Source organism: Pristis pectinata, chromosome 2 (genome assembly GCF_009764475.1).
Source record: "Pristis pectinata isolate sPriPec2 chromosome 2, sPriPec2.1.pri, whole genome shotgun sequence".
Lineage (NCBI taxonomy): Eukaryota > Metazoa > Chordata > Chondrichthyes > Rhinopristiformes > Pristidae > Pristis > Pristis pectinata.
In genome coordinates, this window is record NC_067406.1 from 59,539,012 (window position 1) to 59,553,411 (window position 14,400).

Genomic DNA, 14,400 nt, shown 5'->3' on the forward strand with positions numbered 1-14,400 from the left:
TGTACCATTTCCAGTACTTGGTCCATAGTCCTGTAGATCATGAATCTTTAAAGTACCTTATAAGTGTGACATGGATTGTGCTACTGTGACAAGGACCACAAAGTACTAGAGAGAGAATACCACAAAGTCCTCCAAATTCATTGATGGGATAGGTGAATTGATATCAGGGTCTTCCACCAGGCCAACTTGCCCACCACTGAGGTTCTAATTACACTCGATCAGTTTTAATGGGCAGGGCCCATTGCTCACAGGCCTTACACCAGACTCTCAAAGCAATTGTCCTATTCAAAGGTCTGAGGCAGTAAGAGTTCGCAGGTGGACAGAAGAAAGGGTTCATGAATGTTCTCAAAGCCTCTTTGGGAAGAAGTGAAACTTCCCCACCAACTTGTCAGAGTCCCTCACTGATGACAGAGATGGAGAAGGAGCATTTTGGCATGGCAGTGAGAATCTCAAGACTATTTATTGGAAGCACACATAGAAGCCCAGGATAAATAGTAGAAGGAGGAGAGCATCTCCTCAATTACCCATCTGTATTTCTCATCAACCACTATAATTAAACAATATGTGAATAATGCATTTTGTTAACATTGATTTAAATAATTCAGTACTGAGGTAATATTATTTTGTACTTCACAAAAAAAACTACCCTTTTAGCATCTTATTCAGAGATATTACAATGGTAAATAGGCAACACAAACTAGGCATCTTAAATGCATATACTGAAAATATGAAATAAAAGAAAGAAAGAAATTTACAGACAGTTAGTCAGCATCTGACCTAGAAAGACTGCTGTCTACCATTCAACGTTATTCAAATAGATTAACAAGTTGTTATGGAATATAAATAATCCAACTGCCTGCCTTTTTGCAAGGTCTAAATTCTCTCATTGCAAATTATGATTTGCTGATACAAATGTACTTCCTCTTTTCAGGACAAGCTTGATTTACTGAGATGATCAGGCAGGGCAGCTTTCCATTGTAGTTGTGCCTCTGGTTGATGATGGGACCTCATGAGCATGTGGCCAATGGTCTTTTTAAGGTAGCAGGCTGGTCTGGGAGGGTGGATAATGTGCTGGCCCTTGTGCCAAAAATTCAGCTCAGTTCATCAGCATGCTGTTTTACTGTTATTCAAGAAGGGAAATAGGAATAATCCTGGAAACTATAGACGGGTGAGTCTTGCTTCAGTGGTAGGGAAGCTATTGGAGAGGATTCTTAGGGATAGGATTTATGAGCACTTGGAAAACTGTGCAGGGCAAGTCACGTCTTTCTAACTTGATTGAGTTTTCAAGGGGGTGACGAAGGTGATTGATGAAGGTAGAGCTGTGTATGTTGTCAACATGAATTTTAGTAAGGCTTTTAACAAGGTCCCTCATGGTAGGGTCATCCAGAAGATTAAGATACATGGGCTCCACAATGGCTTGGCCATTTAGATTCAGAATTGGCTTGCCCATAGAAGGCAGAGGGTAGTGGTCAATGGTATTTATTCTGGCTAGAGGTCTTTGATTAGTGGTGTTCCGCAGGGATCTATACTAGGACCTCTGCTGTTTGTGATATACTGTATATAACTGACCTGGATGAAAATGTGGATGGGTGGGTTAGTAAGTTTGCAGACAATACAAAGATTGGTGGTGTTGTAGATAGTGAAGTGGATAGATTGTCAAAGGATATAACGGGATATAGATCTGTTGCAGATATAGATGGAGAAGTGGCAGATAGAGTTTAATCTGGTCAAGTGTGAGGAGATCAAATGTAAAGGGACAGTATACTGTTAGTGGCAAGACCCTTAACAGCACTGATGTACAGAGGGATCTTGGGGTCCAAGTCCATAGCTCCCTGAAAGTGGCTGCACCGTTTGATAGGGTGGTAAAGAAGGTGTATGGCATGCTTGTCTTTAATAGTCGAGGCATTGAGTTCAAGAGTCAGGAAGTTATGTTGCAGTTTTATAAAACTCTAGTTAGGCCACATCTGGAGTATTGCATTCAATTCTGGTCATCCCATTATAGGAAGTATGTGGAGACTTTGAAGAGGGTGCAGAAGAGGTTTATCAAGATGCTGCCTGGATTCGAGGGCATGTGCTATAAGGAGAGGCTGGACAAATTTGGGTTGTTTTCTCTGGAGCAGCAGAGGCTGAGGGGAGACCTGATAGAAGTTTATAAGATTATGAGAGGCATAGATAGTCAGAGTATTTTTTCCAGGTTCAATATGTCTAATACTAGAGGACATGCATTTAAGGTAGTGGGGTTAAGTTCGAAGGAGATGTGCGGGGCAAGCTTTTTTACACAGAGAATGGTGGGTGCCTAGAATACACTGCCAGGGGTGGTAGTGGAGGCAAATATGATCGAGGCTTTCAAGAGGCTCTTAGATAGGCACAATAATGTGCAGAGAATGGAGGGATATGGCCATTGTGTAGGCAGAAGGGATTAGTTTAGTAATGCATTTAATTACCAGCTTAATTAGTTCGGCACAACATTATGGGTTGAAAGGCCTGTTCTTGTGCTGTACTGTCCTATGAAATGTATAAAAGTGAAAATAGCTTACATGTACTCTGCATCTGAAATTTGGTTCCTTTAAATCAATAGAACTGAATTTCAGAAATGGAGTATAACACATAGCTACTACAATATTAAGCAATTAAAATTGACAACATTCTTAAAATCCTGTTTATTTGGTTGTGAATGTTGCACTAGTATTTAACACTGAAACAGTATATTGTTTCACCATGTTTCATTTTCCATATAAATATTTGTTATTTTGTTTATTATGATATCTATACCCAGACTTAAATGTTAATTTGATAGCTACAATTTGCTGCTTGTGGTAATTGCAGTTGATACATTCAGCACCACTATCCTATATAGTTAAAAACATTTTAAGAGTTGACAGGATTTGATTGGGTACATGCTCCTAAAGAATTTGTTTTGGTAATCAGCAATTTGAGCTTTTAGCTTTTAAGAAAAACATGGTCCCACTTTCAATGGTAAATTTAACCTAACTCATCCAGTGGAAAACTAATATGATCAGATCGTTCAATTTTACTTTTCATTGACTAAGTAATCATCCCTGAACTAGGAAAATGGATTGGGATCATGAAGGGAGGAGAAAAGTGCAGGCACTGGTGTGAATGATTTGACAGAAGTTCTGGTTAAAGAGAACTGGAAGAAAACCTGTGGTTATGACACAGGCAGGGAATCAATTATATATGAAAGGCAGTGTGAGAAGGCAATCTGGAGACTCGCAATATGCTCACGTGAAATCTAAAGTCTGAACTACAAAATGCTCCTGCCAATGCTATCAAGGAAAGATGAAATACTGTTTAGAGATAATTGAATTCTATGTTTGGTTGGAAAGCATTGTAAGAAGAACCAAATTGAGTGCACAGTAAATTAGGATGAGTTTTTAAAAAGATTTGAAATGATCAGAGGACAGTGCACTAAATAGACATGAGACTATTAAAATAGAAAAATATTTAAGCACAAAACAGAAAAAGATAAATAAGCCTTTGATGCTTTACTATAACTATTGGATATGCTTAGCTACAGCTAATAAACAACAGCAATGTGGGAACCAGCAACCTGACTTCCTCCACGGTGATCTACCTATGAAGCACATTTTTGATCCTCAGCGCTGTAAGGCACCGTGCAGTGCTCATGGAGACCAAGTCTCCTCTCCACACTTTGTTTAACTGCCAGTGTGACACTGGACTCAGCCACTGTTCCAGCTGGGACGGATTGGGAACTGATGAACAGATTTAAAATTGGGCATCCATGTAGGGCAGTGAACTGTCAGACCGAAGAATTGTATTCCATCACAATCTGCTGTTTCTTGGCCTGACCTGTCACTCATTACTCCCTCACCATCAAGGCAGGAGACCCACAGGGTAATTGTGGTGAACACTGACAATCTCAGTATTATTACTGTTGTAAAAGTAAACACCAGAACCATCACTACAGTGAAAGAATAGTCTCAAGTTTCATAATTAGGATGTACAAAAACAGGTCAGCATTGCTCAGCATTGAAAATTTACCACTAATTAAAGATAATTGCTAGTCAGTAGCACCAAATGTTATATGGGGGTAGTTTCCAAAACATGGTTCCATTAAAGCCAATACAACTGAATTTCAGAAATGGAGCACATTGCGTAACTACTTCATTTGGTGCTTTTTAGTGCTAGCATCCAGGTATATAAAATCTCAGGTCCACATGGATAGTATCCTATGAAACCAAGGAGGATAAACTTTTTAAATGTTATTGATGATGAAAATAAAAATAATCAATCTGTGTACATTAGTCAAAGCAACCTCTGAAGGGTGAAATGGTGAAAATTTTTCAAAACAATAAAACAAATCTGCAGAATTAATGCAGAATTGTGATCTGCTAAAAGGGCATCACAAATTAACTGAGCATGATATATTTTGATAGTAATTTTGAGTTGGGAAAATGTAATTTGATCTGTTGTACAGTGTAAGAAACAACTGTGAACATATCTACTTTCCAAAGCATTGACTTGAAGGAAATGTGAAGAGAGTGACTATGTTAAAGGGACAAATCCCTTTTCTCCTGGCATCGGCAGTAAAATAAAGTTTGGATGAATACAAAATAGTTCTGTTTGAATACTACCCAAGCAAGGGACCGATGCCTTCAAGCAAAGGAATAAAGATGGGGGGAAAATGATAGGATAAAGGGAAGGATCCTAGACAAGAGTTATTAGTAATAGAAATGATGCACTTGCTAGATTTCAGTTTGCTGTGCTTGAAATAAAATGTATATGTGGTCTATGCAATTTTTTAAAATCACTTAATACATTTAAGTAAAATAGTAGAAAATATTTTATTCAGACAATGTAGATTATATTGGTAGTGCTGTATCAACATAGTCTACATTGTCTGAATAAAATATTTTCAGTGGCCACAAGAGGACATAGGTTTAAGGTGCTGGAGTGTAGATATAGAGGAGATGTCAGGGGTAAGTTTTTTACTCAGAGAGTGGTGAGTGCGTGGAATGGGCTGCCAGAAACAGTGGTGGAGGCTGATACGATAGGGTCTTTCAAGAGACTGTTAGATAGGTACATGGAGCTGAGTAAAATAGAGGTCTGTGGGTAAGCCTAGTAATTTCTAGGGTAGGGACATGTTCGGCACAGCTTTGTGGGCCGAAGGGCCTGAATTGTGCAGTAGTTTTTTTCTATTTTACTTAATTGTATTAAGCGATTTTAAAAAAAAATTGCAAGGACCATGTATACATTTGCTTAACTTTAATACTCTAAAGTAAAGCACATACAGATGTACAGATTTGGAGCAGGAACACAAGAAAATAGGAGCAGGAGTAGGCCACTCCAGTAGGAGATAGCTGATCTATGCTGGCCTCAACTCCTTTTCTGTGCCAGTTCCCCATAACCTTCAATTCCTTGATCTTTCAAATATTTATCGATCTCCATCTTAAAAGTGTCTAGTGATCTGTCCTCCACACATTGGGGCAGAGAATTCCTGGGATTTACTACCTTATGGAAAAAAAATACATTTTTATGCACCTCAGTTATAAATGATTGGCCCCTTATTTAGTAGATATGTCCCCTTATCCGTGACTCTCCCAGCAGTGGAAAAACTCTCACATCCACCCTGCAAGCCCCATTAGGATCTTGTATGTTTTAATATGATCACCCCCTCATTCTTCTAGACTCCAAGGAATAAAAACACAATCTCTCTTGATTAGACACCCTTGAATCCCAGGAATTAGCCTTGTAAATATCCTTTGGACTGTCCAATGCCTCGATATACTTTATAAGTAAGAGGACTGTAACTGTGAACCCTGAAGATCTGTAACAAAGCTCCCTATTCTTAAACTCTATCCCCTTTTCAATACAGGTTAACATACCATTTGCAGTCTTAATTACTTTTTGGACCTGTCTGCTAACTTTTTGTGATTCATGCGCCAAACCCCCTATCCCTCTGATAGTCACTTATTTGCAGGTGTCGGCCTCTCAAACCTGCTCTAGCTTTCAATAAGGTTGTGGCTGATCTAATTGTCACTACAACCACATTCCTGCCTAGCTATGGTAACCTTTTACCTCCCTTGCTTGTCATCCTCTCCACATCCACCCTGTCAAGACCCCTCAAAATCTTACATGTTTTGAAAATCGGATAAGTTAGAAATTGATATATATTTGTGTTTGAATACTACCCAGGCAAGGGACCAATGCGCACTTTTTCATTGCAAATGAGAAACAGGTGAAAGTAGGAGGATGTTACTGTACATCTTTCACACACATTATAAATCACATAACACAAACTTCAGTTGGATTTATATTTGGGATAATGAAAAGGGATTTGATATGGATGGGACTTGAAGTGTTCCCAGTGGTTTATCCAATTAAACTTTCTGAAATTATCCTTCACAAATCTTCCATAAGTTTATAAGTATTTACCCACTGTTGTGAACTCCTGGCATTGGCTCCAAATTGTATGTGTTTTACTTTAACTGTTCTCTAAATGTGGTACACATTGTGCCAAATTATAGATTACCAAAAATAAATTCCAGGGTTCTCCTTCTTTGCTCTGAATTTGTAATTCTGCACTCCTAGTATGTCACTTCTTTGATTACTAACTCCAAAGCTTATTAAAATCCAGGAAACAGCTGCAAATTACCCTGAACCTGATATCATTATTTAGCAGAAATCTGAATTAAAGCCATTGTCAACAAGTAAGGAATTATCGGTAAGTGATGTTTTTTTTCTGTTTGCAGATGACAAGGGAACAGTATATCTTGGCAACACAACATAACAACCTGCAGAGACCTGAAAATCAACAAGTCTATCAAGTAGGAATTTATGGGTGGCGGAAGCGATGTCTATACTTTTTTGTGCTTCTCCTGATGGTGACAATGATTGTCAATCTTGCATTGACAATATGGATATTGAAAGTCATGAAATTCTCAGTGGTAAGTGCCTGTCTCACCAAGAGTGCTGAAATACTTTGATTCTCAGTACACCAGACATTTAAATTGTAACATGTACAGTGAAATGCTTTTAAGAGCATGCATTGATCATAAGAGGTTTAAGACAATTAAAGTGGTCCTTTCTGGAGACTGCCTCTAATTTAGCAGCCTGTGAGGGAGGAAGTTAAAGTTTGCGCTCTTACCAGTTGCCTTTAAATAGCAAACAGCATGATTAATATACAAAGGTGAGTGTTGCTGTAATAATTATGTTGTAATTTATTTCTTCTGTCTGATGCAAATTATTTCCATAAATGTATCTAAAAGCAGCACCCAGGAAGGCCACTCAGATGGCCTCCTGATAACTTGTGATCTTGAAGGCCTTTTCCACAGCATGCAGGTTTTTCTGACGGCCCACGATATTTGGAATCCATTTAAAAATAAAGTTAATAATTAATTTTTTTGTATTATGTTTTTTAAAAAGTGAACATTATAAATATATTAATACTTTATTTGAAAGCTCATGAAACTGCTTAATTATGTGTATTTTAATTAATTAAATACATACAAGATACATTGAAATAGAGTAAACAAAGCATATCTTAACCTTCCTTTTAAAGGTAGTTTGGTGAATGAATGAATGAGTGGGAGCTGTGCATGATGCACTAGCTGTAACTGATACAAGGCTTAGGGGCCAGATGTGAGGTGAATCCACCACCCTGGCTCAGCAACTTACAGGATACGTGTTGGCTCCACAGTGAGTACAGGAGCAGAGCAAGAGATCAGATGCATGTCCATCAGACTTCCAGTGCACTCTTCCTTCCTCACTAAAGTCCACAGTTGATTGCACTGCAACTCGCCAGTGGTTTGCTATAGAACCATTTGCTAACTGTTAGCTTATTCTGGCCCAATACAACTCAGCAATTCAAATGTTGCCTTAAATCAAGTGAGTTATATATATATAAGATATACCAAAAAGTAGACAAACAAATGTAATATGAACTGCTAAAAAGGGACACACATACTGGCTCAGATCTTATTGAGTCTGGGATCTTTTGCTGCATTCTTGGAGGTGCAAGGTGTTAGATGTGGCAAAAGCAAAAGGAAATGTAGAACCTTTATGAATTAGAGTGGGCCAATTAAAGGTCAGTCTGTTTCAGAAGGAAAAACAAGATGTGAACAAAATAAAATTGGAAAAGAGAAAAAAAATGTTTCTTTAAAAATCTGAAGGTTGAATTCATTTAATCTCTTAATGGGACCAACAACTGCTTTAATTGTTCCTTTTCTGACCCAGAGTGGCTGCTAGGTATTGAATTAACAATTATCAAATCATTAAATGAACATGCATGCTGATAAATGCCAACTCTGATTCTGCAGCAATTGTGATCTGTTTAATGTGGAAACCGAGTTATCAAAATACATGGAAAGGTTGAAGGTGCAAGGATGTTTTGTGTGGGCTAAAGTCAGATAGCAGCTCCTATCACAAGTGTTCTTCCTCTCCTTCATTAATTATAACATACATTACAAAATTATTTGTTTTTCAAGTAAGGTTTGAACATTCCCAGAGTGAAAATTTCATGGATATTTGACATGCTTCAACCATGCAAGTGGAGCCCTCTGGAAAAAAATTGTTGATGAGGAAGTATTAAATATTGAACAATGTATGCTGGGTGTTGGTGCTCCCAGTAGCGGCAGAGGCAACAGAAGAAATGATTTGAAATGTATGCACCATTAGCAAGATGTACTCTCGGACCAGTGGAACTATTTCCAGCATTTTTGTTTTTATTTTAGATTTCCCACATCTGCAGTTTTAACATTTTAAACTGAGATGTTCTTTCTCAAACATGTTGAGAGCAGTTAGCAAAGCATATGAGTTCCTGGGCTTTGTAAGTCAAGTTTACTTTTGTCAAAGGCATACATACATAGGATATAAATGCCATGAAAATTAGCTTTTTGCAGCAGCAGCACAGTACATTACAAACATGACTGATATAAGTTAACAGGCTTAAATGTATATAAATTATACATAACTTTCACATGCACAAAAATAAACATAAGGACACTAGAGCAAGATTGAGAGAGAGAAAAAGTAGTATAATTGAGGTAGTTAGGGTGGTTCAGGTTGTTTCAAGAACCTGATTACAGTGGGGAAGAAACTGTTGTTGAGCCTTGAGGTGTGGATCTTCAGGCTCCTGCACCTCCTGCCTGATGGAAGTATCGAGTAGAAAAACGTTGTAGAGAAACTGGGATTGTCCTGCTCAGAGCAAAGGTTAAGCAGAGACTTATTAGAGGTGTATAAGGTCATGACAAGTCTAAATAGATAGAGCAAAGGCTCTTCCAATTAGGAGATGATTCAAAGACCAAGGATACACAGATTTAAAGTGATACAAGTTTGTAAGGAAATGTTTTTTTTAATATAGAAAATGGTTATGATCTGGTATTTAATACATGGAAGGTCTAAAGAAACAAAATCAATTATAGTTTAAAGCAGAATTAAATAGACACTTGATGCAAACTAATGTGCAGGGTATTGAGAAAGAGCAGTGGAAGGGGACTGACAGAACTGTTCTTCAGATAATTAGCATGGACTCAATGGGCTGAATGTCCTCCTTCTGTCCAGTTATCGTTCTTGATTCAATGTTTAATTTCCTCAATCTAAAGTTAAATTTGTCTTGGTGAACTTAAATTTATTTTATGCTGAAAATAGGACCAAAAATAATCAATTTAGCATGACAGAAGGATATTAAAGCATATTTTATGGGTTGATGCCTTTTTTAGTGCTACAATAATCTACTTACACAAGGTCAATTCATCCTTTTTCTTGAGCCCTTGAGAAGATGTACCATCACTTTCATTAGAGAGAACATAAGGAAACTATAAACCATTCATTTTTTATCAGTACTGAGACAAACATTCTAAGTACTGATAAAATTATTATTACTTCCTGTAATGCTCAATGAGAAAATGTAGTGCATAGTGTTTATTTGAAGAATGCAAAATCACTTTCCTTTCTGCACAGAAAATCCAACAACACTTTAAGGTGACTTCTAACCAGTTCCCCATGCAGAATGCTATAGTGGAAAAAAATATGCCAGTTTTGACTTTAATAATTAGCCAGACATGTTAAATAATAATTCATTTCCAACCCAAAACGCCAAAGAAAATGGCTGAATACTATAACAAAGTAATGATATTATATAGTCATTTTTAATGGAGCTAAGTACGTTGATTGATACATTTTGCCATCAAAATTGTTCAGACCATGTAGAACTTGGCAACACAGGGAAACTACACAATCTGAATAACTAAAAAAAAAATCATGCATAGAACTGTGGTTATTCAGTTCAAAGGCATAGTGCAAATATAGTATAAAAAAGTTTCATTTAATTAAGTGCCATGCATTTAGACTTGCATTTAGACTTGCATTTATTCAAACACTGCAAAGCATCAGGGAGGGAGAGAGTCATGTAGATGCTGTGCATTGGGAGGCAGTCACCCACCTCAGAGCAGGTACGTCTAGGGTCCAGGAGGGAGATAGATGGGTGACTGTCAGGGGAGAGAAAGAGAAAGGGAACAGGAAGAGGAGGGCATTAGTGATAGGGAACTTGATAGTCAGGGTAACAGACAGGAGGTTCTGTGGATATGAGCGAGAATCCTGGATGGTATGTTGCCTCCCAGGTACCAGGGTCCAGAATGTCTCTGATCAGGTCCACAGATTCTTGTGCAAGAGGGAAAGCAGCCAGAAGTCGTGGTACATGTTGGTACTAATGACATAGGTAGAAAGAGGGATGAGGTCCTGAAAAGTGAGTTTAGGGAGCTAGGCAGAAGGCTGAAGAACAGGACCTCAAGGGTAGCAATCTCAGGATTGCAACCAGTGCCACGTGATAGTCAAGGTAAGAATAGGAGGAAATGGCATATGAATGCGAGGCTGAGGGGTTGGTGCAGGGGGCAAGGTTTTAGATTTTTGGATCATTGGGATCTCTTCTGGGGAAGGTGGGACCTGTACAGATTAGATGGGTTACACCTGAACTCAAGGGGGACCAATATCCTTGCAGGCAGGTTTGTTAGTGTGGTTTGGGTGGGTTTAAACTAGTTTGCAAGGGGGATGGGAACCAGAGGGATAGGTCAGTGGAAGAAGTGCATGGAGTAAAGCCAGATCTAACATAGAGAGGCTTTGAGGAAAAGCAGAGTATAGGGTATAAAAGTAGTAAGGTGGATGGGCTAAAGTGCATTTACTTAAATGCAAGAAGCATCAGGAATAAGAGTGATGAACTGAGAGCTTGGATAAACACATGGAACTATGATATTGTGGTCTTGCAGAGACTTGGCTGTCACCAGGGCAGGAATGGATATTGAATATTCCCAGATTTCAGTGTTTTAAAAGGGATAGGGAGGGGGTGGGGAGAAGAAGAGGAGGGATGACATTACTGGTCAGGGATACTATTACAGCTGCAGAAAGGGTGGATAATGTAGCAGGATCCTCTCTAGAGTCAGTATGGGTGGAAGTTAGGAACAAGAAAGGAGCAGTTACTCTACTGGGAGTATTCTGTAGGCCCCCTGGTAGCAGCAGGGATACTGAGGAGCAGATTGGGAGGCAGATTTTGGAGAAGTGCAAAAATAACAGGGTTGTTATCATGGGAGACTTCAACCTCCCAAATATTGATTGGCACCTGCTTAGTACAAAGGTTTAGATGGGGCAGAGTTTAAGTGTGTCCAGGCCGACTAGAGGGAATACTATATTAGATCTAGTATTAGGTAATGAACCAGGTCAGGTGACCGATCTCTGTGGGTGAGCATCTGGGGAACAGTGACCACTGCTCCCTAACCTTTAGCATTGTCATGGACAAGGATAGGAGCAGAGAGGACAGGAAAATATTTAATTGGGGAAGGGCAGATTATGAGGCTATAAGGCTAGAACTTGCGAGTGTGAATTAGGATGACATTTTTGAAGAGAAATGTACTATGGAGATGTGGTCGTTGTTCAGGAATCTCTTGCAGGATGTTAGGGATAAATTTGTCCTGATGAGGCAGAGAAAGACTGGCAGGGTAAAGGAACCAAGGTTGACGAGAGGTGGAACATCTAGTTAGGAGGAAGAAGGCAGCATACATAAGGTTTAGACAGCAAGGATCAGATAGGTCTATTGAGGAATATAGGGTAGCAAGGAAGGAACTTAAGAAGAGGCTGAGGAGAGCAAGAAGAGGACCTGAAAAGGCCTTGGTGAGTAGGCTTAAGGAAAAACCCCAAGGCATTTTTCACTTATGTGAAGAGCAGAAGGATGACAGGAGTAAAGGTGGGACCGATTAGGGACAAAGGTGGGAAGATGTGCCTGGAAGCTGTGGAAGTGGGTGAGGTCCTCAATAAATACTTCCCTTCAGTGTTCACCAAGGAGAAGGGACTTGATGACACTGAGGACAATGTTGGTAAGGTTAATGTTCTAGAGCATGTTGATATCAAGAGAGAGGATGTATTAGAGGAACTGAGTTGACAACATAATATTGATCTGTTTCTATTGAGAAATTTTAGTCCAGTTTTTTTTTCCCCGTTTCTTTCAAATTTCTTTTTTCTTTAGCTTAGTTTGGTTTGATATATTGTTTATAATTTTTCTTATTGTTTTGGATTTTTTCTTTTATTTTATAATAAATCTTTTTCTTTTATATTATATTCATTCACTAAACAGATCGTTGGATCTACAGTTTTTTTAATACTTTATTGTTCTTTATGATTATCCATGTCATGATTGTTCTCCTGATCTCTTTGTATTACATGTATAAACATTGATATATTAATCTGTATTAATTTGAAAACTGATAAAAAAGATTGAAAAAGGATATATTGGAGCTGTTAGAAAATGTTAGGACAGATAAGTCCCCGGGGCCTAATGGAATATTCCCCAGGCTGCTCCGCAAGGCAAGGGAGGAGATTGCTGAGACTTTGGCTAGGATCTTTGAGTCCTCGTTGTCAATGGGAATGGTACTGGACGATTGGAGGGTGGCAAATGTTGTCCCCTTATTCAAAGAAGGTAGTAGGGATAGTCCAGGGAATTATAGACCAGTGAGCCTTATGCCTGTGGTGGGCAAGCTGTTGGAAAGGATTCTTCTTTCTTTTTCAATCTTTTTATTGGTTTTCAAATTAATACAGATTAATATATCAATGTTTATACATGTAATACAAAGAGATCAGGAGAACAATCATGACATGGATAATCATAAAGAACAATAAAGTATAAAAAATCTGTAGATCCAACGATCTGTTAATGAATGAATATAATATAAAAGAAAAAGATTTATTATAAAATATAAAAGGAAAAAACCCAAAACAATAAGAAAAATTATAAACAATATATCAAACCAAATTAAGCTAAAGAAAAAAAAATTTTAAAAAACAGAAAAAAAAACTGGACTAAAATTTCTCAATAGAAACAGAGCAATATTATGTCGTCAACTCCATTCCTCTAAATTGAAAGGTTATTATAAGGGGATCTATATCATGTGAAAATATTGAATAAATGGACTCCAAACTTCTTCAAATTTAAGTGAAGGATCAACAGTACCACTCCTAAAAGGATTCTTAGAGAGAGGATCTGTGGGCATTTGGAGAATCATGGTCTGATCAGGGACAGCCAGCATGGCTTTGCGAAGGGCAGATTACGGTTTACAAGCCTGATGGGGTTCTTTGAGGAGGTGACCAGACAGATTGATGAGGGTAGTGCAGTAGATGTGGTCTACATGGATTTAGTAAGGCATTTGACAAGGTTCCACATGGAAGGCTTCTTCAGAAGGTCAGAGGCCATGGGATCCAGGGAGGCTTGGCCATGTGGATTCAGAATTGGCTTGCCTACTGAAAGCAGAGGGTTGTGGTGGAGGGAGTGCATTCAGATTGGAGGGCTGTAACTAGCGGTGTCCCACAAGGATCTGTCCTGGGACCTCTACTTTTCGTGATTTTTATAAATGACTTGGATGAGGGGGTAGAAGGGTGGGTTGGCAAGTTTGCAGATGACAAAGGTTGGTGGTGGTGTGGATAGTGTAGAGGATTGTCAAAGATTGCATTGATAGGATGCAGAGCTGGGCTGAGAAGTGGCAGATGGAGTTCAATCCGGAGAAGTGTGAGATGGTATGCTTTGGAAGGACAAACTCCAAGGCAGAGTACAAAGTTAATGGCAGGATCCTTGGTAGTGTGGAGGAGCAGAGGGATCTAGGGGTTCATATCCACATATCCCTGAAAGTTGCCTCACAGGTGGATAGGGTAGTTATGAAAGCTTATGGGGTGTTAGCTTTCATAAGTCGGGGGATCAAATTTAAGAGCCGCGAGGTAATGATGCAGCTCTATAGAACTCTGGTTAGACCACACTTGCAGGACTGTGTCCAGTTCTGGTCGCCTCATTATAGGAAGGGTGTGGAAGTGTTGGAAAGGGCGCAGAGGAGATTTAACAGGATGCTGCCTGGTTTAGAGAGCATGCATTATGAGGAGAGACTAAGG

General features: G+C 38.8%; 1 protein-coding gene across 2 annotated transcripts in view; it reads left to right on the top strand.

Annotated features, from left to right (window-relative positions):
* LOC127584923 (zeta-sarcoglycan) overlaps positions 1-14,400 on the top strand; it is a 740,120-nt gene that overhangs the window by 383,977 nt on the left and 341,743 nt on the right. Inside the window, exons 1-2 of one of the 2 annotated variants that reach the window (XM_052041951.1) lie at positions 6,133-6,151; positions 6,727-6,929. In XM_052041951.1, the coding sequence (XP_051897911.1) occupies positions 6,735-6,929 (195 nt within the window). In that variant the 5' untranslated portion in view covers positions 6,133-6,151; positions 6,727-6,734. Of the gene's footprint in view, positions 1-6,132; positions 6,152-6,726; positions 6,930-14,400 lie in introns of those variants that run through there. The other variant, XM_052041943.1, reaches the window with a different exon arrangement.